Genomic DNA, 25,722 nt, shown 5'->3' with positions numbered 1-25,722 from the left:
GCCTTTGACTAGAAGTAGACGCCTAGTGGTGATGTTTGTGGAGGCTGGGAACCAAGGAAAGGAACATGTTTGGTTTGGAGGAAGAGAAAACCAAGTTGAGCTCTGAACATATTAGACTGAAGTATCATGGTGTAGATGTCATGTAATCGTGGAGCTTAGAGAAGAGGTAGGGCTGGAGATATGGGGAAGGCATTGGTCTATTGGTGGTAATTGGAACTGTGGGAGTGAATGAGATCAGGTTGGGTAGAAATATGGAGGGAAAGGAAAAGGTGGCATGTAGGGCTGAGCTTTGAGGAAAACTGAAGTGGACCTGTAGATGATGAACCTAACCTACAAAGTCAGAGATCATAAACCCAGGAGAACGGGGTGTCCTGGAAATGGAGAGAAGAATTTAAGCAGGGAGTAATCAGATATTGCTAGGAGGTCAGAGGTCAGGTAACATAAGAACTCAGAAATGTCTATTGGACTTAACCACACTATTATCAATGAGGTGTGTGTGTGTGTGTGTGTGTGGGGGGGGTCCTTCTCTCCAGTTCCTGTTCTGTGAAGGACACCAACAGAGGAAGAAAGGACTGCTAGGACCAGAGATAGGGGTCCTCAGGTCTGGAGGGAAGCAGACATTTGTGTAGGCATGAAAGAGACAAGGTCAGAGGTACAAAGAACCAGCTGGGCATGAAGGCATAGAACCCTTGCTAAACTGGAGAGAAGCAGGCAACACCACATCAAGTTCCAGAAAGGCCAGACACCAAGTAAGGGAGTCAGGCTAATTCACTCAGCTTTGAATATAGACAGAGAAGATATTGTTCCTCAAGCAGAATGTGTCCCCTGGGGTGGTTGGTTGGTGAAGGATCCATCATGTAGGTCACCAAGCATGTGACTATCCATGCTCTGGGGAGGCCCTGCTGAACAGTATAGATCAGGGGTCCTCAAACTTTTTAAACAGGGGGCCAGTTCACTGTCCCTCAGATCGTTGGAGGGCCGGACTATAGTTTAAAAAAAAAACTGTGAACAAATTCCTATGCACACTGCACATATCTTATTTTGAAGTAAAAAAACAAAACGGGAACAAATACAATATTTGTATTTGCATGTGGCCCGCGGGCCGTAGTTTGAGGACCCCTGGTATAGATCCTTCATGACTGCCATTTTCAGATTTTTCTAATGTTTTCAAAAGAAACTTCACATACAACTCCAGTATGAGAAAGATACTTTGGAATTGCAGTTGAGACGAGACACCACCCCCTACCTTTTTATGGAACCCCTGGGAACCTGCGAAATAGTGCAATTGAAAGCCTTTGGTCTTTCCAGATTTTCCAGTGCATTTGGCCAAGCCCAGGGAAGGTCGGGCTGGATGAGGTTTGCCCTGGAATGTCCTTCTGGGATACTGCCTCACAAGCAAAATTGCTGGGGTCCAACCCCAGCAGGTCCAGGGGTCCCCAAAGGTGTGGACGGAGTTGGCAAAGAAGGAATGACATGGGGACAGCGTTCAGTTGATCAGCAGCCTAGCCAGGATCTCTAGCCAGGATCTCTAGCCAAGTTCTGGTCTGGATCTCCAGAGAGGTTCTGGTCTGGATCTCCAGCGAAGTTCTGGTTCGGATCTCCAGCCAGGTTCTGTGTCCATGTTCTCTTGCTAGGTTCTCCAGGTTCTCCAGCCAGGTTCTGTAGCCATGTTCCCTCACTAGGTTCTCCAGCCAGGTTCAGTCACCAGGTTCTAGTCAGGTTCTCTTGCCAATTTCTGTAGTCAGGTTCAGTCCAGGATCTTTTGCCATGTTCTCTCCAGCGAAGTTCTTCTGTCTGTAGGTTCTGTCTTCTAAATTCTGTGTCCTAAGTTCTGTGTCCTAAGTTCTGTGTTCTAAGTTCTGGCTCTCTTGGTTCCGTATTCTAAGTTCTGTGTCTTACTGTCTTATTACATCTGTATTTATACCAGTTGATTCAATCCTATCAATCTCTATTACAAAGGTTAGGGCGTTTCTTATCTCCATTCCAGGGAGTAAAGATTATGTAGCTTAAGCATGATTGTTCGTAGTTGAAGTGATTAATTACCCACCTGGCACTTAGTTAAGAGGTTTTATTCCCTCCCTAACTTCAGGGGGAAATCCCTACCTGGGGAAACAACCTTTCTCAGAGACCTTGGTTAAAACACATAGTGCCAAGAAGGTGAGCAAACATATTAAGAACAGTATGCCATATATGCCAGGTCCCTTGAAACAGCAAGCATGGACCGGCTCCCGGCACAAAATCAGTGTGTAACTGCCTGTGTATATTCTGTTAAGATCTGGAAGGTACTTTATCACTGGGTTATTTCCACTTTTTGGCGATTATAAATTTATGTGCAGGTTTTCCTGTGAAACTAATTTTCATCTTTAAGGGGAGTGGAATACCCAAGAGTGGAGTATCTGGATATGATTAAGTATGTGTATAAGAAATTGCTACTGATTTCCAGAGTGGCTGTACCATTTGTATTCCCAAAGGTAAAGAATGACTTCTAGTTGCTCTATATCCTCACCAGTACTTGATATTATATTTTTTCAATTAGCCTTTCTCATAGGTGTAATAGTGGTATCTCACTGTGGTTTTAATTTGCATTTTTTAAGTGCCTAATGCTGTCATGTATGTATTTGCCCTCCTTATATCTACTCTTTGGTGTCTGTTCAAGTCTTTATTAATTTCAGAGAGAGGAAGGGAGAGGGATAGAAGGATAGAAACAGTGATGAGAGAGAATCATTGATCGGCTACCTCCTGCACACCCCACACTGGGGATCAAGCCTGCAACCCGGGCATGTGCCCTTACCAGGAATCGAACTGTGACCTCCTGGTTCATAGATCGATGCTCAACCACTGAGCCACACCAGCCAAGGCTGTTCAAGTCTTTTGCCCATTTTTAAATGGAGTTGTTCTCTTACTGTGGACTTTTGAGTCTTTAATATTAATTCTAAATATTAAGTCCTTTGTTGCAGACTATCCCCTTAACAGTGTCTTCCACAAAACCAAAGTTTTCAATTTTGATTTTTTTTTTCTTTTCTAGATCATGCTTTTATGTCAGGTCTGAAAACTCTTTGCCTAACACCAGGTCATTAACATTCTCTTCTGTGTGTGTGTTTTTTTTTTTTAAGTTTTACATTTAAATCTATGATCCACTTTGGTTTAATTTTTATATAAAATGTGGTTTTTTTAGTTTTTTATATGCCAATTTTTTCAACATTTGTTTGAATTGCTTTTGCATAGTCGTCAAACATCAGCTGACCATGTTGCTGTGGGTCTATTGTCCTCTTTGTTCCATTTCTTTGATCCGTGTCTCTCCCCCTTTGCCAATACCAAACTGTCTTGACTACTGTAGTTTTATATTAAATCTTTCTTAAAGTAAGGTGGTGGGTTTCCTCCAACTTTATTCTTTTTCAAAATTGTTTGTTCTACTTCTCTTGCTTTTCCATACATTTTAGAATCAGTTTAGCCACACAAAAAATATTGCTGGGATTTTTATTAGAATTGGATTAAATCTACATATCATTATGGTGTCTGTGGGTTATTTCAATGGGATTGCTTGTTCACTCTTATGTGCCACAGCCTTTAATGATGCAAGTCAGCCTGCTCCTTCCTTCCTTTGCTGTGTTGTAGTTATTCGAGTTAAACCCCAGCTTATGACTGGTTACTTTGGTGTCTTTTGAAGTCTGGCAGTAACAGAGATGTGGCCTACATCACTGTGGTACGAACAGCCATGAAAAGATGACTAGCATGATGAGCGGCTTGTGGCCTGGCCATGCTCTGGGTCAGTAAGCGACCATCATTCACAGCCTTAGTTTCCATGAGTCTCAACTAATGAACAGTTTGTGAGCAGGATCATGATGGTTTGCCAGCCCTTAGAGCAGCGGTTCTCAACCTGTGGGTCGCAACCCCTTTTGGGGGGCAAACGACCCTTTCACAGGGGTCGCCTAAGACCACTGGAAAACACATATATAATTACATATTGTTTTTGTGATTAATCACTATGCTTTAATTATGTTCAATTTGTAACAATGAAAATACATCCTGCATATCAGATATTTACATTACGATTCATAACAGTAGCAAAATTACAGTTATGAAGTAGCAACGAAAATAATTTTATGGTTGGGGGTTACCACAACATGAGGAACTGTATTAAAGGGTCACGGCATTAGCAAGGTTGAGAACCACTGCCTTAGAGGATTTGCTCTGCCTTGAGGTCTTTACTCTCCTGCCATAGGGTCATAGAATTGTCGTGTTGTGGGCATAATCAGATTTTTTTCCCTCTGGATCTTCCCTAATTTCTTCTGCCTGGCATGGCATCCTCACTCATACTTATTTCTCCAAAAACTGCGTTAGAAATATATTCATGATACAATGAATTGCTTCCTCCCTTCTGCTGTGGTAATGTCATCCATGACATCGGGCCTTCTCATACTTGTTGACCCCTCTCCCCTTTGGTCTGTATAGTGACATCTTCCCCAGCTCACAGCCATGGCTTCTCGTCTGAGGCCAAGTGGGGTGCCTAGGAATCACCTGTTGCTTGTGCCTCATCCTGTGTACTCCTGCCCATTATTGCCCTACCATCCCCTCTGTCTCTTGGCTGACTTCAGAATAAAAGAAAAGCTGCTTTCTACTCTCCGAACTAAATAAGAACAGGGGTCCTTCTAAGGTGTCTCTTCCCCTCTGGGTATGAGATTATCCACCAGAATAACCTTCTTGTGCAATGAAGTGGGTCTATCACCCTAGGAAACTACTCGAGGTTGCCTTTTGGTGGCTGCTTCTCTCCCGGCATGAGATTCTGTGGACGTGCGGGACCCTGCACACTCTGGGCCTGGGGGGTTGCTGCCAGGCCAGCAATCATGAATGTAGATGCTGCACCGGAACACCTGGCATCTCAGTTCTTTAGTTTTATGGACATAAACAGTGGAATGTGTATCAAATTATGAATATAACATTTGAAATGTACTATATGATCTCACTAAGAATCCCCATGATGAAACTTTCCCATTTGTTAACTGATTTTTTTTTTGTCTTAATATTTTTGTCCTCATGTCCCATGTTATATAAGGCAGAAGCCTCCACGACTATCTGTCCTTCCTATAGAGGAGGGAGCAGAGGCTCCAAAAGGTCAAATGCCTTACCCAAGGTCACCTAGCAATGAAGAACAGGGCCAGGACCTCAGCTTGGGTCTGTCCAACTCCCAAGTTGGTAGCAAGGATGTGGACACTGGTTTTGACCTCCTCTTTTGTTGGTGTGTGTGTGTGTTGGGGGGGGGGGGGTATTTTCTCTGTTATTTAAGTGGAGTTCTACTTTTCCACTTGTAGACTAGCATGGTCTTTACTGGAAAATACCTTTGGTCGGCTTCCAGCATGCATCAAGTCTCATATGAGGAAAGTGGTCTGTGCTTTTGTGTGTTCTCGCACACATGCCCTGCTCAGGCTCCTCAGCAACCTTCTCTTCAGCATCTCCATTTGGGGGGTGAAAGAATGGGAGGAGGAGGAGGATGGTGCTTTCACTTTAATATTCTGTGACCATGGACAGAAAATGCTGTCAGCTCCTTTACCCCATTTCTGCATTTTATTTTCCTAGACCAAAAAACAGACTGGAGAGAAAGCTGCCTCTTAAAAGAACTCTCGTCCCCCCAAAATTCAGTCTCTTTCCTGATGGAATTTTTGAGATTCAGTTGTGAGCTGATCACACAGGATTGGCTTTTTATTTGTTTGTTTGTTTGTTTGTTTGAATCCTCACCCGAGGATATTTTTCCATTGATTTTTAGGGAGAGTAGAAGAGAGAGGGAAAGACAGAAACATCGATGTGAGAGAAACACATAGATTGGTTGCCTCCTGCACGAGCCCCGACAAGGGCATGGGCCAGGGAGGAGTCTGCAGCCAAGGTATGTGCCCTTGACCGGAGTTGAACCCAGGACCCTTTGGCCTGCAGGCTGACACTCTATCCACTGAGCCAAACCTGCTTAGGGCTGGTTTGGGGTTTTTTGGTTTTTTTCTTAAGGCATAAGGAGAAACACTTTACTCTTCAGTTTTTAGTCTTTTAAGTATGTACATCCCTTCTAACTTGACCATTCTCTTTCCTATTATGTTTCATAGCCTGTACTTCCTGTGGACCTTAGTGTTTACATTGTCTTAATGATAATCACAGACTCATTACATCTCAGCAAATGCTCACATACTGTGTGAGGGTTTCCTTAGGCCCTTCATCTAAATGGGATGTTCCTAAATATTTCACTCTTGCTAGTCTCTGAGGGGTGTCTCAACAGCTGAAGTTGTGTGTTCTGCCTCCCAGTACACACAGCCTCTCCCCCAGGGAGCGGGGGCGGGGGTGGGGGGGGGGGTTCTTCTTTCCCTTTTCCCTGGGAGCAGCTGTGCTAAACATGGACTGCCAGGTCCTCGCTTCTGCCATCCTGTGGCGACCTGTGGCCACACATGCAAATGCTAATGTGAATAAGGACTGGCTGCAGGCCCCTCACACACAGACCCAGAACAAGAAAACCCAAGTTTTTGGTGGTTTCTTCTGTAGGGTGTCATCACACGGTGGCTCCTATTTATGATGTCCTCCCTCCTTCACTTTATGCCAGGCCCTGGGCCAAGCACTTTACATTGTCTTGTTTTTGTCATAAACACAGGCTTAGGCACTACTTTTCCCATTTTACAAGTGAGAAGACGGTGGCGCAGGGAAGATGTGGCTTGTTCAGGGTCACACAACCTGTCAGTGGCAGCATCAGGATTGGAAGTTGGGCAGAGCCACGTACATAGATGCTGCCCTTAAACAATGAAGCAACCCTCGGGGTGGGCGGCCAAGGAAAGTCTGGAGTCGATCTCTGTAGGGGGATCGCCCAGCCACCTCTCCTCCACCCCGCCCCAGGAATGCACACCCACTAGCCTGCCTAGAGACTGCCGAGCGGCTACAGGAAGGACCCTGACATCCACTCCATCTCCCAGGTTCTGAGGCAATGGGCCCTGACTCTCTTGGGGACATACTCTGGAGGCCTGGGGAAGGCCCCAAGCTTAGCAGGCAAAGGCTGCTGCTGCAAAACCAGGGCCAGGGCTGTGCCAGCCCCTTACCCCACCTCCATGTGGAAGAAGAGGAAAGTGGAAGATATTCCTAACCTCTCCTGCTCTTAACCTCCAGTAAAAATGACACACCTTCATTGCCTCTGCTATTCCTAGCCACTCTTCCCCAGCACTCCCCCTCCCGCCCCCCGCCCCCCTCAGCATACTTAACCTGGTGCTCACGAGCTTGCACAGGTGACACAGGGGCACTGCCTCTAGGACGTGTTTTCTCACCAGTGCAGCCCCGTGCTGAGTAATAAGTGATCCCACTACACATGCACATCCATGACAAGTTGTGTGCTCTCCCTCTGGTCCTGCGTGGAAGGGACAGAATCCAACCTATTGCTACCCTGAGATTTTACCTACTCCTAAAGATTTTTCCTCCCTCCCTGCCTTGGTCTGAGCAGTAGGAGGGCTGTTCCACCTGCTCTGATACCTCTGGGAAGGCTGACTGGGTGTCTCTGTTGACAGGTTCTCAATGTGGGCTGAGGTGAGCAAAGGCTCCAAGGCCTCCTGCCTCTAGCAAAGCTGTCATTTCGCTGGGGGCACTTCTTGGAAAGTGCAGTGGCTGTGGTGGTCTTAGCAGTTGAGGAGCAGCCCTGGGTGCCATTCCTGGTCTGGGCCGCAAGAGGCGAAGGTGTGACTTCCTAGTTTCTAGAGCAGCGGTTCTCTATCTTGGCTGCACATTAGAATCACCTGGGAATCTTTAAAATCCTGATTTCTGGGCCTCATCCTCCAGAAATTCTGTTTCTTTGTTATGGGGTGAGGCCACATTAGTAACAAACAGAATTTCCGGAGGATGAGGCCCAGAAATCAGGATGTTAAAGATTCCCAGGTGATTCTAATGTGCAGCCAAGGTTGAGAACCACTGTTCTAGAGCAAGAGGGGGCCAGATGTCAGAACTCGTGGGAGGCCCCAGTCTCTATTTGCGTCTCCTTCCTGGGTTGTGACTCTGTACAGATGCATTCACAAAGCGATGGGCTATAAGGCTCCATTACCAACAGCATCTGATTAATCATTTAAAATGTCTGAGCTGAGCAAGTGAAGGTTTCAGATTCCAGGAAGGAGCTGACTAAGGAGCCTTCAGCTGAAAAGGCCTCTGCTCACATTTCTTGTGAGTCATCCCTGCCCTGGCCCCTACGTGGCCTGGAACTCCTACTGCCTGCCCAGAACCAGGTTTTGTGAACGGCACCTTTGCGGTTGCACACTACGGTAGTCCTAGAACTTGGGCTGCGGGTTCGTGTCTGGCTAGGTTGTAGTAGGCTGGTGGCCCTGTAGAAGACCCCAGGGCTTGGTGGGCAGGCAGTTTGGCACAGGGGCTATAGACCTTCAAGCATCTTTTTCTATTTACTCTGCTTCCAGCACAGAGGCAAGAGGGTGAGAGCCTTTGACAGAAGCTGCTCTGCACCCAAGACTAGTCTGTGCCTTTCTGACCTAGTCTGGGCCTCTGGGTCAAAACTATATGCTCATATCCATCCCCCCTGGGCTGGAGCTGAAAACATTGAGGGTTGGTGCCGAAGGGCTGTTTGGGGGCAAGAGAGACAAGCTGGTTGGGCTGAACCTGATCTCCAATTCAACTGCAGTTTTCTAGGAATAGAATCCCTTCAATGCCTTCTTGCCTGGGTCTGGAGCACAGGCTTCTGGCACTGGCTGGGCAGGGTGGTCTTGGCTACCAAACCACTGGACAGCGAATAGGAAGATTAGCCTTTTGGCTGATGTGTATGTAAACAGATTGGCCCTACCCGTCTTTGTCCCCAAGCTGCCCACAGGGGGGCACTTGATCTCCAAGGAGTTCAATCTGAGCAGCCCCTGCTGGCAACAGAACCTCTCCCTGTACCTGGGCACTGACTGCTGAACTGCCTGCTCCCAACCCCTGCTGCTTTTTGACCCTCCCTCCCCGCCCCCTCCTTTTTTTAAACCTTTTATTTTCAAATAACTTTACGCTTACATAAGAGTTACAGAAATGGCAGTTTCTGTATACTGTTCACCCAGCTTCCTCTAATGTTTAACATCTTACATAGCCATAGTTCTGCCCCTTTTTTGTCCTGCATGCCAGAAGAGACCAGTGGCCAGGAAGGCCATGTGGCCTGGGTAGGGAATACGTACACTGGCATCACCTGCACCTCAGCCCCTGCTGTAACCAATGCCGCTAGTGACTTCAGTGCACATGCATCCCCTGGCCTCGAGTACCCAGGGTGGGTGTCATGGTCCAGGACTCAGGCAGCAGGGGCTGCACACTGGCAGGTCAACCAGGGTGGTAGTGGAGCTCTCAGTCATCCATTGGGTGGCAGGGATGGGGACAAGTGGAAGGTGAGGAGCAGTGGTGTCCCGGGGCAGACTAGGCCATGCAACTCAGTGCAGCAGGCACCCTCGGACCCTCCAGGTAGGTAAGGCATCTAGGAAGATACAGATGTAAAATATGCCATTTCTGGGCCCACAGTGGGTACACTATGAGGAACTGTGAGGTCTTCCTCAGAGCAAGTCACTTTTACCTCCACACCTGCCCTGGCCGCCATGTACTCTTCCACCACCCTATCTTTTTGACAGTTTGGGGGCAGAGATTCTGTCCTCAGCTAATGGAAAGGAAAAAGTCACAAGGGCTTTGGAAGACTTGGTGCTCCAGAAAATAAGTGATTCGGGTTTCTAAGGTATGTACAGCACTAACCACCCCTGTGGAGGCCGACGCAGCCGTCTGGTCTAAGTCCTCTGTGTTACAGCCAGACTGGTTATTTCTAACCTCTGTGGACAGTGTCTGGGAGTAATGAGCTCAGAGTACTTCCCGCCCCAGGTTTCAGAGTATGTCATGTGAAATACACCCTGGCAAGGACAAACTGAACTAAAGGAGAAAGCGACAGAGGAAGTGAGACGGGGACATTTTTGTGTTCCTGACTAAGCTTCCTGCGGTTCAGTGGTTCTGACAGGATAGAAGCGGTGAGGACAGGGTTGGGAAGACTGAGTGGCAGTGTGTATGCAAGGCCTCAGCACTGGTCCTGGCACATCTGTGAACAGCTCAGTAAGTGGCAGCTTAAGAGAAACAGCAGGGCCTTTCACATGGCAACCCAACCTTGGGCTGGGTCTCAGGCCTGGATCAAGCAGGCTACTTCTAGAGCTGGCAGGGGAGGGGGCCTTTCTATCCCGGGGCAGCAGAGCCAGTGCAACTACAGGAAGGGATTATTCAAGGGGTTCCACAGCCAATTGTGTCCTCAGTTTCCCTGTCATCTAGGCAGATGGCAGGTGACACCTTGCTGCAGTGACTTGAGTCTGGAGTGCCCGGGCCTTCAGTGGGTAGGATGGGCTCTGACTGGTGTGAGAGAGGACTGCCCTAGAGCCCATTCACTCCTACTCCCTTTTCTATCCTAGTTGGACCTGGGCAGGCCTAGCTTGTCAAAGGCCTGAGTTCAGATCCTGTCCCTGCCTGGTCATGTGTGTTTGAACAAGAAACTTAAGCTCTGTAAACCTAGAGTTCCTTACATGTGAAATAGGAATGATGGAAAATCTATCTCAAGGTTATTCTTAGGACTAAGTCAGGTGACACACCTTTATCGGGCCTCAGAACAAATGGGTTATCTTCTCTTCAACTAAGCTTTCCTGGTGATGAGCCTTGTGTCCCAAACCCCGAACAACTTCACCTGTGATGCTGAGTGGGGCCAAATGAAAGCACACTGAGATTAAGAGAAGGGAAGGGGATATCTCGGTGGAGGGCCACTGATACAATGGGAGAACTTGGAAAGCTCACTACTAACCCGGCATATTCTAGCTACTATACTAGGCTCCAGAGAGAGGAAGTTACCCGGAGAGGAGATATAAAAAGAGATACACAAAAAATAGAACTGAAAGAAGATTGCCAAAGGACTGGTTTAACTTACAAGATTCATGAACTTTCAGAAAGTTTAAAATCCTAACTGCCTGTAACTAAGTCTGATGGTGGTGGTTTTGAGATTTTATTAAAAGTGGCCCAGATTCTCTGAGGCCAAGGAAGACCAGCATTTTAAGGATGTCCTTACGGGAAGGGAGGCCGCAAATCAGTTGGGGTCCTTCTTGACCTATGGATTTGTTTTGCACTCAAATCTCTTAACAGAGCACTTAGTCCTGGCAGGGCTTAGATTTCCAACTCCATTCTGAGAAAAAGGAAGCATGTTAGGCTCCGGGCGTTGCTCCCACTAGACCAGGTTTTCATCCCTGCCTTCCATGGTGTTGTGTGAAAGTTTAGAGGTCGGGGCACATTCTGATACTGTTCATTGCCCAGGTATGAAAAACTAAGATTCTTGGTTATTCTTTTAGGGACTAAAGCACCTTTCTAGGAGATTTTGGTTATTCTCTCTTTTGGGAAAGGGCTTAGTTGTATCTAAAGAAACATTCCCCCAGACATCTATAGGGTACAGGACATACTAATAGTGTTGCTTGGTTTATAAACCAAGTTGGGTCAGCCAACACCGGCCAGATGGCAATGGACATTTCTTATCTAAATTCTGGCTGCCTTGGTGCCAGGCAGCAGTATAGGTTCCCTAGTGCTTGTCCCTGCAGGAATCAGTGTCCGGAGGAGGAGGGGAAGTAGCTGAGGAGCTCAGCCCCTTCCTCCCTCCATTATCCCCACGGCATAAGCAGAAAGGCACCTGGTCTGGGAGGCATGGGCTCTCTAGGGCCCAAAGTTTGTGCTATTCATTCTCACCCTCTCCCCTCTCTCCACTCCAGTGTATGTGGTAGAAGACCAAAGAAGGGATGACCTGGGCACATCCTCCTGCCTCACAGCCTGCTGGACTGCTCTCTGTTGTTGCTGTCTCTGGGACATGCTCACCTGACCAGCCTGTCCCTGCTGTCCTGCCAGCTCTTCTGCCACCTCCAACAGGTGTGCCTGCCCCATCTCTTCTGATTGACTAGCTCTGCACAGACACTTCTACCTTCAACACAGTGGGATTCTAGATTACTGATGTTTAATCCAGTGACTTTATCTTTCTAATGTTCAAAATTCATTTCCTATTGGCCTTTCACAAATGTGCTAAATGACTTCCCTTTTATTTTTTTTGGCCAAAGGCTTAGTTATGAAATATATATTTATAATTTTTAAAGTATACAATTCAAGGTAGTGGCATACAATTCAAGGTAGTGGCATAATGTAACATATCACTGAATGATTTCTTTGCTAACACCCTATATGTTTCAATAAATTTGTCTAAACTTCAACTGTCTGAATTATTCCAGGTAAAATTTAAGCTGTGGGTATCTCAGCTAGTGGCCGCTGTCCATTATATGATGAGGGGCATATTTACCTTTTCATTCTGACTGCTATATGAGCAGGGTGGGTGTTATTAGGAAACTAGGTCTGAGGCTGGGGCCTTCAGTCAGATCATGGGGCCCTCACCAACCTAGCTTTTTCTCCCTAGTCCCATTCACAGACGGGCTCACCAATGAGCCAGACCCACTTTTACCCAGAGCCTAGGAAAGGGCCTCTTGGTAACTATGGGCTGTCTCTGGCAGGAAGGAGAACAGGAGTCCAGAGTTTGGCCAGACCCAAAGCTTTCTTTTCCTGCTGACATGCACACACACAAAAAGCTGGCATAATTCAAATCAGTAAGCCATGCCACCATCTTAGCTTTGGCCACAGGGGGGCGCTGAGCTGCCAGAACAGCGAGTCAGAGCTTCCCTTAAGGGCCTGCCCTGCCAGTTCCAAGAGGCTGCAGTTGACAACTCCCTGCCTTCCTCTGCCTGCCCACCTTCCCTCTAAGCCAGTGGTGCTCAACCTTCCTAATGCCCACGACCCTTTAATACAGTTCCTCATGTTGTGGTGACCCCCAACCATAAAATTATTTTCGTTGCTACTTCATAACTAATTTTGCTACTGTTATGAATCGTAATGTAAATATCTGATATGCAGGATGTATTTTCAGGGGTCGCGACCCACAGGTTGAGAACCGCTGCAAGCGGTGCTATGCTTATAAATATTTAACTACCAGTTCTCTCTCTTTAAAAATAAACACAACGCCATGATTTTGTAGCATCACCTGATTTCTGTGGAGTAAATGGTCCCCCCATAGCTGACTGCAAGTTCCCGTGATGTCCTGAGACAGAGTTGGGAAGAGCAGCACAAAAGCGCACTGTTTATGTAGTGGTTCCACCATCCAGAAAGAAGACTGTTAACCTCAAAACATAGATCACAGGCAGATTTAGTTACTAGAGAGATGTTTTGAATATTTATTACCCTTGTTCTTTAATAATTTAATTGTAAAGTTACATAACTTAATTTTTAATAATGGCTGTGTTTAACAACTGGCTTGCAACAAAATTCGACAATTGAGTCACTGGCGCTCCTGAGCCAGTATAAGCCAGCTCCAACACACCACTGCCCCTGAGCCTCTAGGAGGCCTCAGAATTACAGTGTCCACCTTATGACCAAAGGGAGACAGTCTTGGAGGTGCTGCTGGCTTATATGGGATGTTTGGGAAAAAGCAGGAAAGGAATCTGTAGGCATCCTGCCACCAAGGACTGCTGTCCTCACTTAAAATTCAGCTATGCCCTGGTCTCCTTTCTTTCCTACTTGCACATTCCATGGAGGCTGTGAGCTTGAAGGGTTTACTTGAAGGATCAGAGAGGAAAAAAGAAGTGGGGAAGACTTCGATGCAGAAGGAGCAGGGCCCCAGCCCTAGAGAGGGCCAGGGAGGAGCTCAGGTAGAGACAGCCTCTGCCTCTCTGTTCTCATCCAGCGGCTCAAGAAAAGCAAACTTAGCAGAGTGGCACAGATGCCTTTTATTGGTCTGACCAGCATGACTAGTAGGGGGCAAGGGCAGAGCTCCCCTACCTGTCCTGGCTCCCCTCTCCCCTCTCCTGGGAGTTCAGGACTCACCCCCAGGGGAGAAGAATGTCTTAGGCAAAGCCAGGATAAAAAATAAGGGCTTGGGATTTGAAAGGGGCTCAGGGTGATGTAGAAAACACAGGGTTACCAGGCCATCCAGATAAAACGTCCACCAGGGTATAGCAGACGCTATCTCCCTACACAAGCCCCTTGTCCTTGCCAGGAATGGGAGGGGTCAGGAGGGAGAGCTTCCCTAGAGGCTTCCTACTGTGCCCTTCGTGCCATCAGCATCTCCCGGATGTTGTCCTCAGCTTCCTTCACGCTGCGCTCCAGGTAGGATTTTTTCTGCTGCAATGTGAGGTAAGAAACAAGGTTAGGGTGAATGGGCCGGGTTGGCAGATACGACTTTTATGCCCAATGGTCATGGCTTCTCCTCTGTGACCAGTGACTTCCAGGAGCATGTTGTTGATTGGGAGCCAGGTACACACACCTGATCCCTGACCCATGAGGGGAGGAGGTCGCTTGGTACAGAAAGCAGAGTAGAAGGCAGTAGCACTCTTCCCCCTAGAACAGTGGTCGGCAAACCGCGGCTCACGAGCCACATGCGGCTCTTTGGCCCCTTGAGTGTGGCTCTTTCACAAAATACCGGCTCTTCCACAAAATACTGACTTCTGCGCATGGGCCACGAAGTTTCAATAGCACTGTACGTGCATGCCCAAATGTGGTATTTTGTGGAAGAGCTACACTCAAGGGGCCAAAGAGCCACATGTGGCTCGCGAGCCGCAGTTTGCCGACTACGGCCCTAGAAGGAAGTAGACTCTAAAAACAGGCGTCAGGGTACATGAAGTTACACCAGACAAAGGCCAGGAAATTCCAGGACAAAGCTCCAGCCCCATAGCAGACTGTCTCTCAAGGTTTTCCATGGGCCCAGCCAGGTCCAGTAACCACCACGACTGCCGAATGGACTGTGTACCCTCTGCTCTGTCCAGCGAGACGACAGGCTTCATGAGTCCTAAAAAGTTGTATCACACATCTCACCGAGGCAGATGAGTCAGGATGAAATCTGCTTTTCTAATGAAACTGCTGCCTGCCAGGAACCCAGGACCGTGACACACGGAGGAAAACAGACCCTCCGGAAGTTTACCTCCTTCCCCATCTGGGTCCTAAATTAAAAATCTCAACTTAGACAAAGAACTTTACTTTCAGGAGCCACATCTGGACCAGGATTACAAAAGATTAGTCAAAGGAAATGATGTCTGTACATTATTTGCCCTGTGGTCACCCCAGAAGTATGGTGGCTTCACCACTGGTCCCTGCCCTGAAGAGATAGTTGTGGCTGCATTCCCATTTAACAGACATGAAATAAAGGCTCCCTTTTTGAGGAAAACTCAAAATAATCCCCTCAAGGATGTGTGTGACTAAGCCAGTAATGCAGAGCACTGGCCCAGGCGGTGCAGATGCGGCCAGTGCCCTTCTCTCAAACCTACCCCTTCACACGAGCAGCTGTGGCTTCACACTGACCACTAGAGTGCCCAGAAGAGCCAGGGAAAGGCTAGGGCAAAGGACAGGTGAGCAGCCTGGTCCAATAGGCCTTGCAGGAAAATCTAATCCCACTACCACTTGAGGCCTGTGCCACTAAACCTCACTATATATCCCTGCCTCTAGCTTCTCCCACTCTCCACCCAGATACTTATTAAACAATACATTTAGAGATTTTTTTCCCTGCAGGTGCCAAATATTGTGGCATCCACCAATCTTTATCAATTTTTGTGTGAACCTCTAATTCCTGTTTGTCTTCTTTCTTCAAATTTCCTGAAGATGAGAAAAAGCAATATCTCTTTACCTATCTCCCATCTGTCCAACTCCCACACAATTCCTTACGAACAACAGGAGCACCATAAAAACTCATAGAACCATAATTTGTTGGTCACAAGTGTATGATCTTGCTAAAGAATTTTAATTACATTGCTAGACCTGACATAGTCCTATCATTGTGATATCAGAGTGGAAACTTCAACTTTCTTTGATAAACAACCTTTAGACTCTACTGCGGTGAGTTAAAAAGAAGGAAATGCTAATAAAGGCCTGACACACCACTGAAGAATGTATATGTACTGGGTGTTGCACAGAAGGGAGCAGCAGCCAGATAGTGCCATGTAGCATCCAGCCCCGTGGGAATCTAAGGGAAAGGCTAGTGGAGCAAACAAGCTGTACTCTGCAGCAGTCAGCCAGGGGTCAGGGCGCAGGGGCGCAGGGACACAGGTGTGCGGCACTCCATTTCTGCCAGCTTGCTGCCCCAACCAGCAAAACCATAAACTTGGAACATCAATAAGAGCTTTTCTACCTATAGTCCAGGCCTCAATTCAGGTCAAAATCAAAGTGATTCTTATCTTTAAAATTCTTCATTTTATAATTTCTATTTCTTCTGTCTTCCAGTTACATGACTTCTTCATGATTTTACCACTGCATATCCTAAAGTCTTCAAGTTTCAAAAAATAATGCAAAATGAACTTGTCTATTTTTAAATCTTCAGTTTACCTAAATTTGCTGGACAAGAAAAAAGTTTTTCATCCCAACAGATGGGGCATCCCTAGCCCAGAGGGACCCGTTTTCTAACTTGATTTCAATAGGTCCCATCTCATCCTCAAACACATCTAAGCCCAAAAGACTCTCGTAATCAAACCCAGATCAAAGCATCTGTGTGGGTTGAATTGTGTCTCATAAAAAGATGTGCTGACGTTCTAACCCCTGGAACCAGTGACTGGGATTTAATTTGGAAACAGGGTCTTTGGAAATGTAACCGAGTTAAGATGAGGTCATACTGGATTAGGCTGGGCCCTAAATCCAATGCTTAGTGTCCTTATAAGAAGGCCACACAAAGACAAAGGGATACAAAGGGAGAACGCCATGCATCAATGGAGGTAGAGAGTGGAGGATTGTGTCTATAAGCCAAGGATGGTCAGCAACCACCGGAAGCTCAGAAGAGGGAAGGGAGAATTATTCCCTAGGCCTTTCCAAAGGAGCAGGGCCCTGCAACACTTTGATTTTGGACTTCTAGCCTCCAGAATTATGAGATAATACATTTCTGTTGTGTAAACCACCCACTTTGTGGTAATTGGTTATGTAGCCCTAGGAAACCAACATGGCAGCTGAAATGAGGGATGCACCAGGGACAGAATCTACCCACCAAGAGCCTCTGACCACACTGATCTGTACAGGCATGGGTAAGGATCCTTAAAAGTTAATACCATGGAACCATATTTCTCCCCCTCCGAAAACTGGTAGAATTGACCCAAATACAAATCAGACTTTCAGAGAGAATGGAGAAAATGAAGGAACCAATGATTAAGTCAAACTTTTCCTCCTTGGATCTCCACAACTTCTTCCTAAAACTACTTAGTCAAGCCAGAAATTCTGTGGACCCCAGCCTTCCCCATTTCTGTAAATGACAGCCCCATTCTTATAATTGCTCAAGATAGAAACTTTGATGTCATCCTTGACTCTTCTGTCACATCTGACATGGAATCAATCAACAAACCCTGTATCCAGAATCTGGCCATAATGAATGAATAGCCCCATAAGTGGTTTTCCTTTCTTCTGCCCGTGACCCCCTTGAGTTTCTTCTCCACATTGGTCAGACTCATCTTTTAACACTTAAAGGCCTCCAATGGGTTTTTACTCCTAAGTAAAAGGCAAGGCCTTTTCAAAAAGCCACGTAGTTCTGTTCTCAGCTGACTCTCTGACCACCCCGCCCACAACTTCCTCTCATTCAGCTCCTCCAGTCCACCTGCTATGCTCCTGCCTGGCCTTTGCCCTTTGTCTCTCTCTGTGTAGGAACTCTTCCCCAGGTAGCCACATTACATGCTCCCTCACTTCCTTCCGGCCTTTCTCAAGGTCACCTTATGGGAAATGCCTTTTGATTATGTCCCTATTCTCACCCTGATTTTCCTCCATAGCACCTATCACCACCAGAAGCAGAATTTGTCTGTCTGTCCTCCCTTATAAGAAAAGGTCATGAGGGCAGGACTTTGTTCTGTTTGCTGATATAGTCCATGTCTAGAAGAATGAATGGTACATAATAAGAACTCAATACCAGCTGAATAAAAATGTGTTTATTGCCTGGCTGGTGTGGCTTACTGTTTGAGCATTGACTTATGAACCAGGAAGGTTTGGGGCACATGTCCAGGGTTTCAGGCTCGATCCCCAGTGGGAAGTATACAGGAGGCAGCCAATTAATGATTCTCTCTCATCATTAATGTTTCTATCTCTCCCTTCCTCTCTGAAATCAATAAAAATACATTTTTAAAAAGTGTTTTTTATGGGAAATGATGCCTTACTGATTTACTTGTACACACACACTGCTCCTTTTTAATTAATTCTTCCTGCCGGCTTAAATGGCTGAGGAACACCCTACAAAGAAAGCAAAGGCAGAGACTGACCATTCTCCTTCAAGGTTGTTTGTAGTGTTTGGCATTGCCCTCTAACCTCTGCCCCTATAGATAGATAGATAGATAGATAGATAGATAGATAGATAGATAGATAGATAGATAGATAGATCTAAAATTCATAGATCCCAATGGGCATCAAAGCCTTATCCCACAAACAGTACAGACCCTTACGCCTCATTAGGCCAACTTGTAAAACTGTAAAGCAAACAATCCCAATTCCCCACATCCTGAAGTGGCAAATCCTTGAGAAACTACTCAGTAACAGGGCTGCTGTGAGCTACAAGGGGGCTATGCTGTTTAAGCTCCAGGGGACATTTTAAATCCAAACCTCCACCAGGCGTCCCAGGAAGGCATTTGCTGGCCTCACTGCAGCATTTTTCTGTCTTGCTGAGCAATCTCCCTCAGAGCCTTTCCCTAGGAAATTCTCTAGTGGCATCAAACCACGGAGCTCTGGGTGCAGCGACATTCTTGTGGGGCCTTGTCCTGATGTGAAAGTCTGAGATTTCCTGTGGGGCTCAGCATGGCCAAGGGAACGAAATTGTTGGACTTATTGCTCATCAGCCTGAGGTTCTCTCTGAGAGTCAGACTGAGGGACTGGTGTTTCATTCTTATTCTCTCGTGGAGGAAAAGGCTCCAGTCCCTAGAACTTTGCTAGCATGACACGATCTCTCAAATAGACTTCTGAGGTCATTCGTCTTGTGACGCTATCTCTACAGACCTTTTTTTCTTAGGAAGCTTGTCCTCTCTTCCTCTACATTAATATTTTCCTGTTTGTCATTTCCTGGGGTACAGAAAAAAGTTTTCCCCTTGCGCCCTCTATTTCCCCATTTGTAAAATGAGGATTTGGACAATACCAGTGTTCGTTCCTACTCCCCCATTTTTCTTTAGTCACAGAACTCTTTCTTCAAATGAACTCTTGTCTTAAAGACAAAATAATAATAAGACAAACACAATGGAGCTCAGGGAAGGGGGGAGGCGTGTTGGATTAAAGCAGACCTGGCTTGTCCTCTGCCTCCAATCCAGTCTACAGGAGCAGCAGGCATGGCAGTCTTGGTTACCTTTGCCCTAATATTCTATGAGATCTGTGCTCAGAGACCCTCTGCTCTGAGCTCCATGTTTCTGACCCTGAGTTTGACCTATCCTGGCCACACACTCTTCCTCGGCCGAATATCCAGCTTCAGCACACAACTGCCAACTTCATGCTCTAAAATTAGTCCAAAAACCTCAGGCAAAGGCCACCTTCTCACCGTCTCTCCCGTGACTTCCAAATTAAAAACCCAAGAGCCTCAATGATTCTCGTGTTCTCTCAGTTTGCGGAACTGTAAAATGGCCAGAGGGTGCCAGCTGCCCACAGTGGGGAAGTTTAGCAAGAGGCTAAGAATTCACTGAAGGCTGAGGAGGCACGTCTTGGCGGACAAGGGGTAAAATGTAATGGAGGCCAGGAAAGAAGAGGAGGAAGAAGAAAAATGAAAAGCTATGAGAGGGCACAGTAAGAGAAGTCAGAAAGGGAAATGATACGGAGACGGGCAGAGCCGCAGCAAGCAGGAGCTGTGCAGAGCTCTGAAAGTGCAAGCGCTCCGGTGGCCCGAACGGGAGAGGAGCACTCACCAGAGGCAGGAACGGCCAGACCTGAGCGGGGATTTAAAGCTAAGAGACCAATGATCCGAGCACACACGTCCACTTGTGAATTCATCTAGGTACATCCACTTCACCATTACGAACACACCTAGGTTATAAGGTAACTTATGAACTATATATGACTAGCAAACAAACTCAGAGAAAGCAATTTTAGACATGGAGCAGGAGAAGAAAGAGAAATGTAAGAAGAGGTTACTGTCTCTGCATCTTTCAGAAACTGCTTTCAGAACAGCTTTAAGAGGTTTCCCCTTTCTCTCTCCCTTCCTCCTGCCCGCCCCCCCCCACCACCACCACCCTATTGCTCCTCTTAAGGGAAGGCAACTGCCACATCATGAGACCAGCCAGGAGGACCCCATGTGTCAAAGGACAGAGGCTTGCCAACAACGAAGTGGTTGAGGTTGGAAGCAGAACCCTCATCACTTCCCTGTGGAGCCTTCAAGTGAGACCACAGCCCCAGCAAAAACTTGCAGGTAGTCTCATGAGAAACCTGAGCATTGTCCTCAGTGAGCCATGCCCAGATTCCAGACCCATAGAAACTGAGATAAGAAATGTTTGTTGTAGCTTGACTAGTGTGGCTCAGTGGTTGAGCATCGACCTATGAACCAGGAGGTCACGGTTCAATTCCCTGTCAGGACACATGCCCAGGTTGCGGGCTCCATCTCCGGTACAGGGTGTGCAGGAGGCAGCTGATCAATTATTTTCACATCATTGATGTTTCAATCACTTCCTCCTTGTCCCTTCCTCTCTGAAATCAATTTAAAAATGTATTTTTAGCCCGGCTGGCATGGCTCAGTGGTTGAGCATCGACCTATGATCCAGGAGGTCACGGTTCGATTCCCGGTCAGGGCATATGCCTGGGTTGTGGGCTTGATCCCCACATGTGTGGGGCATTCAGGAGGCAGCCGATCAATGATTCTCTCTCATCATTGATGTTTCTCTCTCTCTTTCTCTCTCTCTCTCTCTCTCTCTCTCTCTCTCTCAAAAAAAAATAAAAAATAAATAAAAATAAAAATATATTTTTAAAAGAAATGTTTGTTATTTTCAGCTGCTAAGTATGGGGTTAACCTGTTACTCAGCAATAAATAACAAATGCAGTCCATTTTCTGCCACATGGGAGAAAATAAAGGCTTCTCTGCTGAAAGATAGGGATAAAAGACTTGGTTCAGCTGACTGACCTTGTTTTTCTCCCAGGTGTTCTTTTACCTGCTAAAAGACTCTGACACCGGTACTATATGGGATCAGATTCCCAAGTGATAAGATGCTTAATCTGCCCAAGAAACCTTTACACTACTCAAGCACCTTCTAGCAGAGACACACTGATGGGGGAAATTCCTCCAAACAGTAGGTGATCTCTACCTACTGTTGCTCTCCCTAATGCATCAGCTTCATGTAAATCCCAGAGAAAGCCCATTCCATCAGACAACCGGGGAAGAAAGTACAAAGAACGCTCATAGGTAAGCGGAAAGGCAGGAGGGGCAACTGCTCCAAAGCATATGGCACTGATCAGGCTTCATTCACAGAATCATGACATTTGTGGGCACCAGGACTAAAAGGGATGAGACAAATCAGTAAACATGTCAACTGGTAAGTAGCTGAAGTAGGAAGGGACATGTGGCTCAGAGAAGGTTAAGGGAAGAAGGAACCTGACCACTACCTTAAATATCTAAAACAGTGTGTCTTAAAGTGAGGTCCCTGAAAATTTTTGCAGCATCAGCAACACTTAGGAACTTGCTAGAAATGCACATTCCTGGGCCGCAACTCAGACCCACTGAATCAGAAATTCTAAGGGTGGGGCCCAACAATCTGTGTTTTCACAGCCCTCCAGGTGATTCTGAGGCACAGCACAGTTTAAGAACCACTGTTCAAAAGTTGGAGTCACCAAACTTTTTCTATAAAGGACCAGATAGTAAATACCTTAGGCTTTGTGGTACAGTCTCTCTCACAACTACTCAACTCAGTCATCGTAGCTGCCATAGTCAATGTGTAAACAAATGGGTGTGGTGTAAGTGAATGCCGTGTTCTACAAACACAAAAACAAGCAGCATGTCAGATCTGGCCAGCAGGCTATAGTTTGCCAACCTCTGTTTTTAAAAATGAGGGAGTTTTTAAAAGTAGAACAGAGTCCAGCAGTTAGAGATTACAGAGAATTTTAGCGAGAGCTACTTAATAAACACATCAATTTCCAACCAACCATCCTTCCACTCATTCCTTCAGCCAACTGCCAAACCATTTCTCCTCTTTTTCCCTCCAAAAACCGTGACTCATGAAGTCTGTGGCATCATGCTTTACCCATCGTCTTTCCCTACTTCATTCATTGCTGCAATCTTACCAATATCCTTGGGGACCCCTCATTCACTCATGGCTCTCCACTGCTGCACCACTCAAAGTGACATCAACAAGAATGAAGATGATCCATCAATCCCATGACTTCCTTTCCCCTCACAATTTTTACTTTACCCCAACTCTGACCGACCATGGTCATATCCTAGAGATCTTGTCAACACCAGTAATTTCACCACCACTTCATAGCTCTTCAGGTCACTTCTATCTGATGTCCCTCTCTCCAGGCAGTTCTTCAACCTCATCACTCAGCAACAAGTTTTTCATTATCCATTATGCCTCTATAGCCTTTCCCCCTCCTACCCAGTTTAGCCTGCATAGTCCATCATTGATATTTATTCCCCTTGTAATCACCCTTTTCTCCTTTGCTCCCTCTCCTTCTGCTGCACTTGCCTGGCTAAATGCCAACCCAAGCTAAACCCAACCATCTACCTACACCATGCTTGTACCTAAACAGCTGAATATTGCTGGAGAAAAACACTTAACTCTGCCGAATGGTTTCCCTTTAAATTCAGGATCATGAATCTCAAATGGCACTCAATACTGTTTGGAAATCCTATTAAACTTCCTTAATACTAGGTGTACCAGTTAATAATGCGGATTTTTTTCAATAGATGGAGTTATACATATGTTGATATATATGCGATTTGATATGTATGCTATTTTGTTGTATTGACGGCAAGCTTCAAAACTTCATGTCGCCCTAGCTGGTTTGGCTCAGTGGATAAAGAATTGGCCTGCGGACTGAAGGGTCCCAGGTTTGATTCCAGTCAAGGGCACATGCCTGGGTTGTAGGCTCGGTCCCCAGTAGGGGGCACGTAGGAGGCAACCGATCAATGATTCTCTCTCATCATTGATGTTTCTATCTCTCTCTCTCTCCCTCTCCCTTCCTCTCTGAAATCAATAAAAATATATATTTTTTAAAAACTTCATATGTCAAATTTGCTGAAGATGTTAACATCATAGATATTTTTACGCTTAAAAATTTCAAATTTCGTGCCAAAAAAAGAGCATTGGGGGAAGTTTTAATTCATTACTTAATTTGGAAGAAAAAGTTATCGTATACTTCAGGAAGCTTATGAACATGCTCCATCTCAAGATACTTGTGAACACTGGTTTAAACGCTTTAAAAGTGATGATTTCAATGTGAAAGACAAAGAACGTCCAGGTCAACCGAAAAAAGTTTGAAGACCAACAGTTACAAGCATTATTGGATGAATATGTGTGTCAAACTCAAAAACAACTTGCAGAAAGATTAAACATTGCTCAGAAAACAATTTCCAATTGTTTACAAGCAAATCTAATAAAGCACTTTAGATGTTTCTCTTGAAATTATCATGTTTTGATTACAAAATCCGCATTATTAACCGGTACACCTAGTATGTTCACTTGTCTGCTCTCCAAAATTACTATTTCATCCCTTGTTCTCCTCAAATATCCTATATTCTCTCCCCTCTCCTCCCTCATTTCCAGCTCACTGAGAAAATACAAGCAATCTAATGAGAATTCCCTCTTCTTCCCACTACCAGATCTACTACTGGACCTTCACCTATACATACACTCTCTTCTTGCCCTATTGTTAAAATGGAGAGTGTGTCCCTGCTTCTATCAAAACATAACCCTTCCACCTGGGCACTGTCCATCTCCACTCACCTTCTCAAAATTTCACTCCCCAGTTATCCCTTTTCTTTCTTCTTAATCTTCAATTTTTCTTTCTCTGTAACATCTTTCTTAGTGGGACAAATCTTTATTTTTTTATCTTTGTTGATCTCACATTCCCCTGTAGGTACTGCCCACTTTCTCCCCTTCCTAGCAAAACTTCTTGAACCACTTGTTTTTAATAGCTGCCTCCACTTCCTTACCTCCCATTTGCTCCTCAGATCTCTCCAATCATGTCCATCTACTCCAGTGGTTCTCAACCTTCCTAATGCCGCGACCCTTTAATACAGTTCCTCATGCTGTGGTGACCCCCAACCATAAAATTATTTTCGTTGCTACTTCATAACTGTAATTTTGCTACAGTTATGAATCGTAATGTAAATATCTGATATGCAGGATGTATTTTCATTGTTACAAATTGAACATAATTAAAGCATAGTGATTAATCACAAAAACAATATGTAATTATATATGTGTTTTCCGATGGTCTTAGGCGACCCCTGTGAAAGGGTCATTCGACCCCCAAAGGGGTCGTGACCCACAGGTTGAGAACCGCGGATCTACTCTATTAAACTGACTGTGGTCCAGCTCACCAATGAGCTCTGTTGTCTAAAGCAGTGGTTACTTCTCTATTCTCTTACTCAACCCATTCTTACTCATCAACAGCATTCAACACAATTCTTAAAATACTTTCTTTTCTTAGCTGTCACGATACCACATTCTTATTTTCCTCCTACATCACTGGCTACACTCCAAGTTCTCTTTTGCTGACTACTCCTCCGATGTTCAACTTCAAAATGTTGGCATTTTCCAGGAAGGTATCCTGGAACTTCTCTTTTCCCCATCTACACTTTCTCTTAGAAACTCTCAACTAGTCCCACATTTTTATTTTTTTAAATATATTTTTATTAATTTCGGAGAGAAAGGGAAAGGGAAAGATGAAAACATCAATGAGAGAGAATCATTGATCAGCTACCTCCTGCACGCCCCCTATTGGGGATTGAGCCCGCAACCTGGGCAAGTGCCCTGACCAGGAATCAAATCATGACCTCCTGGCCCATAGGCTGATGCTCAAATCACTGAGCCACCAGCCAGGCTAGTCCCACAGTTTTAAACATCAATTTAAATTACTCCCAAATTTATATCTCCAACCCTGACTTCACCTTAATTCCAGATTTATACATCCAATTGCTTACAAAACATATCCTCTTGGATGTCAAACCAAGATGATTTATAGTCACCTCATTCTCCGCTCCCCCCAGTCTTCTCCATCTTAGTGAATACCACTCATCTAATTGCTCAACTTAAAAACCACAGGAACAAACAAACCAACAAAAAACAGAAGCCATCCCTGAATCTTTTCTTCTCTTTAAACCCTATGCGTATTAAGGGCCACTGAGTCAGCTCTGATTCCTGGCTACCCTGTGAATGAGTGATGTCCACAATGTCCTGTCCTCAACTGCCCTGCTTAGAACCTGTAGATTCATGCCTATGTTTCTTCTATGGAGTCAACCCATCTTGCATTTAGTCTTCCTCTTTTCCTGCTGCTGCCTTCTAGTTTTTTTCCAGCATTACTTTCTTTCCCAACGAACTCTGTCCCAAGTAGGACAGTTTCAGTTTTGTCATTTTTGCCTCCAGTGATGTTTCAGGCTTAATTTGCTCTAGAATCCACTTGTTCTTCTTTGGGGCAGTTCAGAGCTCTCCTCCAACATCACATTTCAAATGAATTAATTTTCTCCTATCAACCTTCTTCACTATCCAACTTTTGTATCTGTGCATAATAATTGGGAATATGAGG

General features: G+C 45.7%; 1 protein-coding gene across 2 annotated transcripts in view; it reads right to left on the bottom strand.

The window, feature by feature from the left end:
• Positions 1 to 13,217: 13,217 nt before the first annotated feature.
• PFDN1 (prefoldin subunit 1) overlaps positions 13,218 to 25,722 on the bottom strand; it is a 59,773-nt gene continuing 47,268 nt past the window's right edge. For both annotated transcript variants that reach the window (XR_004968262.1, XM_036313509.1), the window contains one exon: positions 13,218 to 14,187. Coding sequence is in view for 1 of the 2 variants with exons in the window: in XM_036313509.1 (XP_036169402.1) it covers positions 14,104 to 14,187 (84 nt within the window). In the remaining variant the exon portion in view is untranslated. The remainder of the gene's footprint in view (positions 14,188 to 25,722) is intronic.

Source organism: Myotis myotis, unplaced genomic scaffold (genome assembly GCF_014108235.1).
Source record: "Myotis myotis isolate mMyoMyo1 unplaced genomic scaffold, mMyoMyo1.p scaffold_m19_p_6, whole genome shotgun sequence".
NCBI classification, from domain to species: Eukaryota; Metazoa; Chordata; class Mammalia; order Chiroptera; family Vespertilionidae; genus Myotis; species Myotis myotis.
This window is presented reverse-complemented; position numbering and strand designations above follow the sequence as displayed.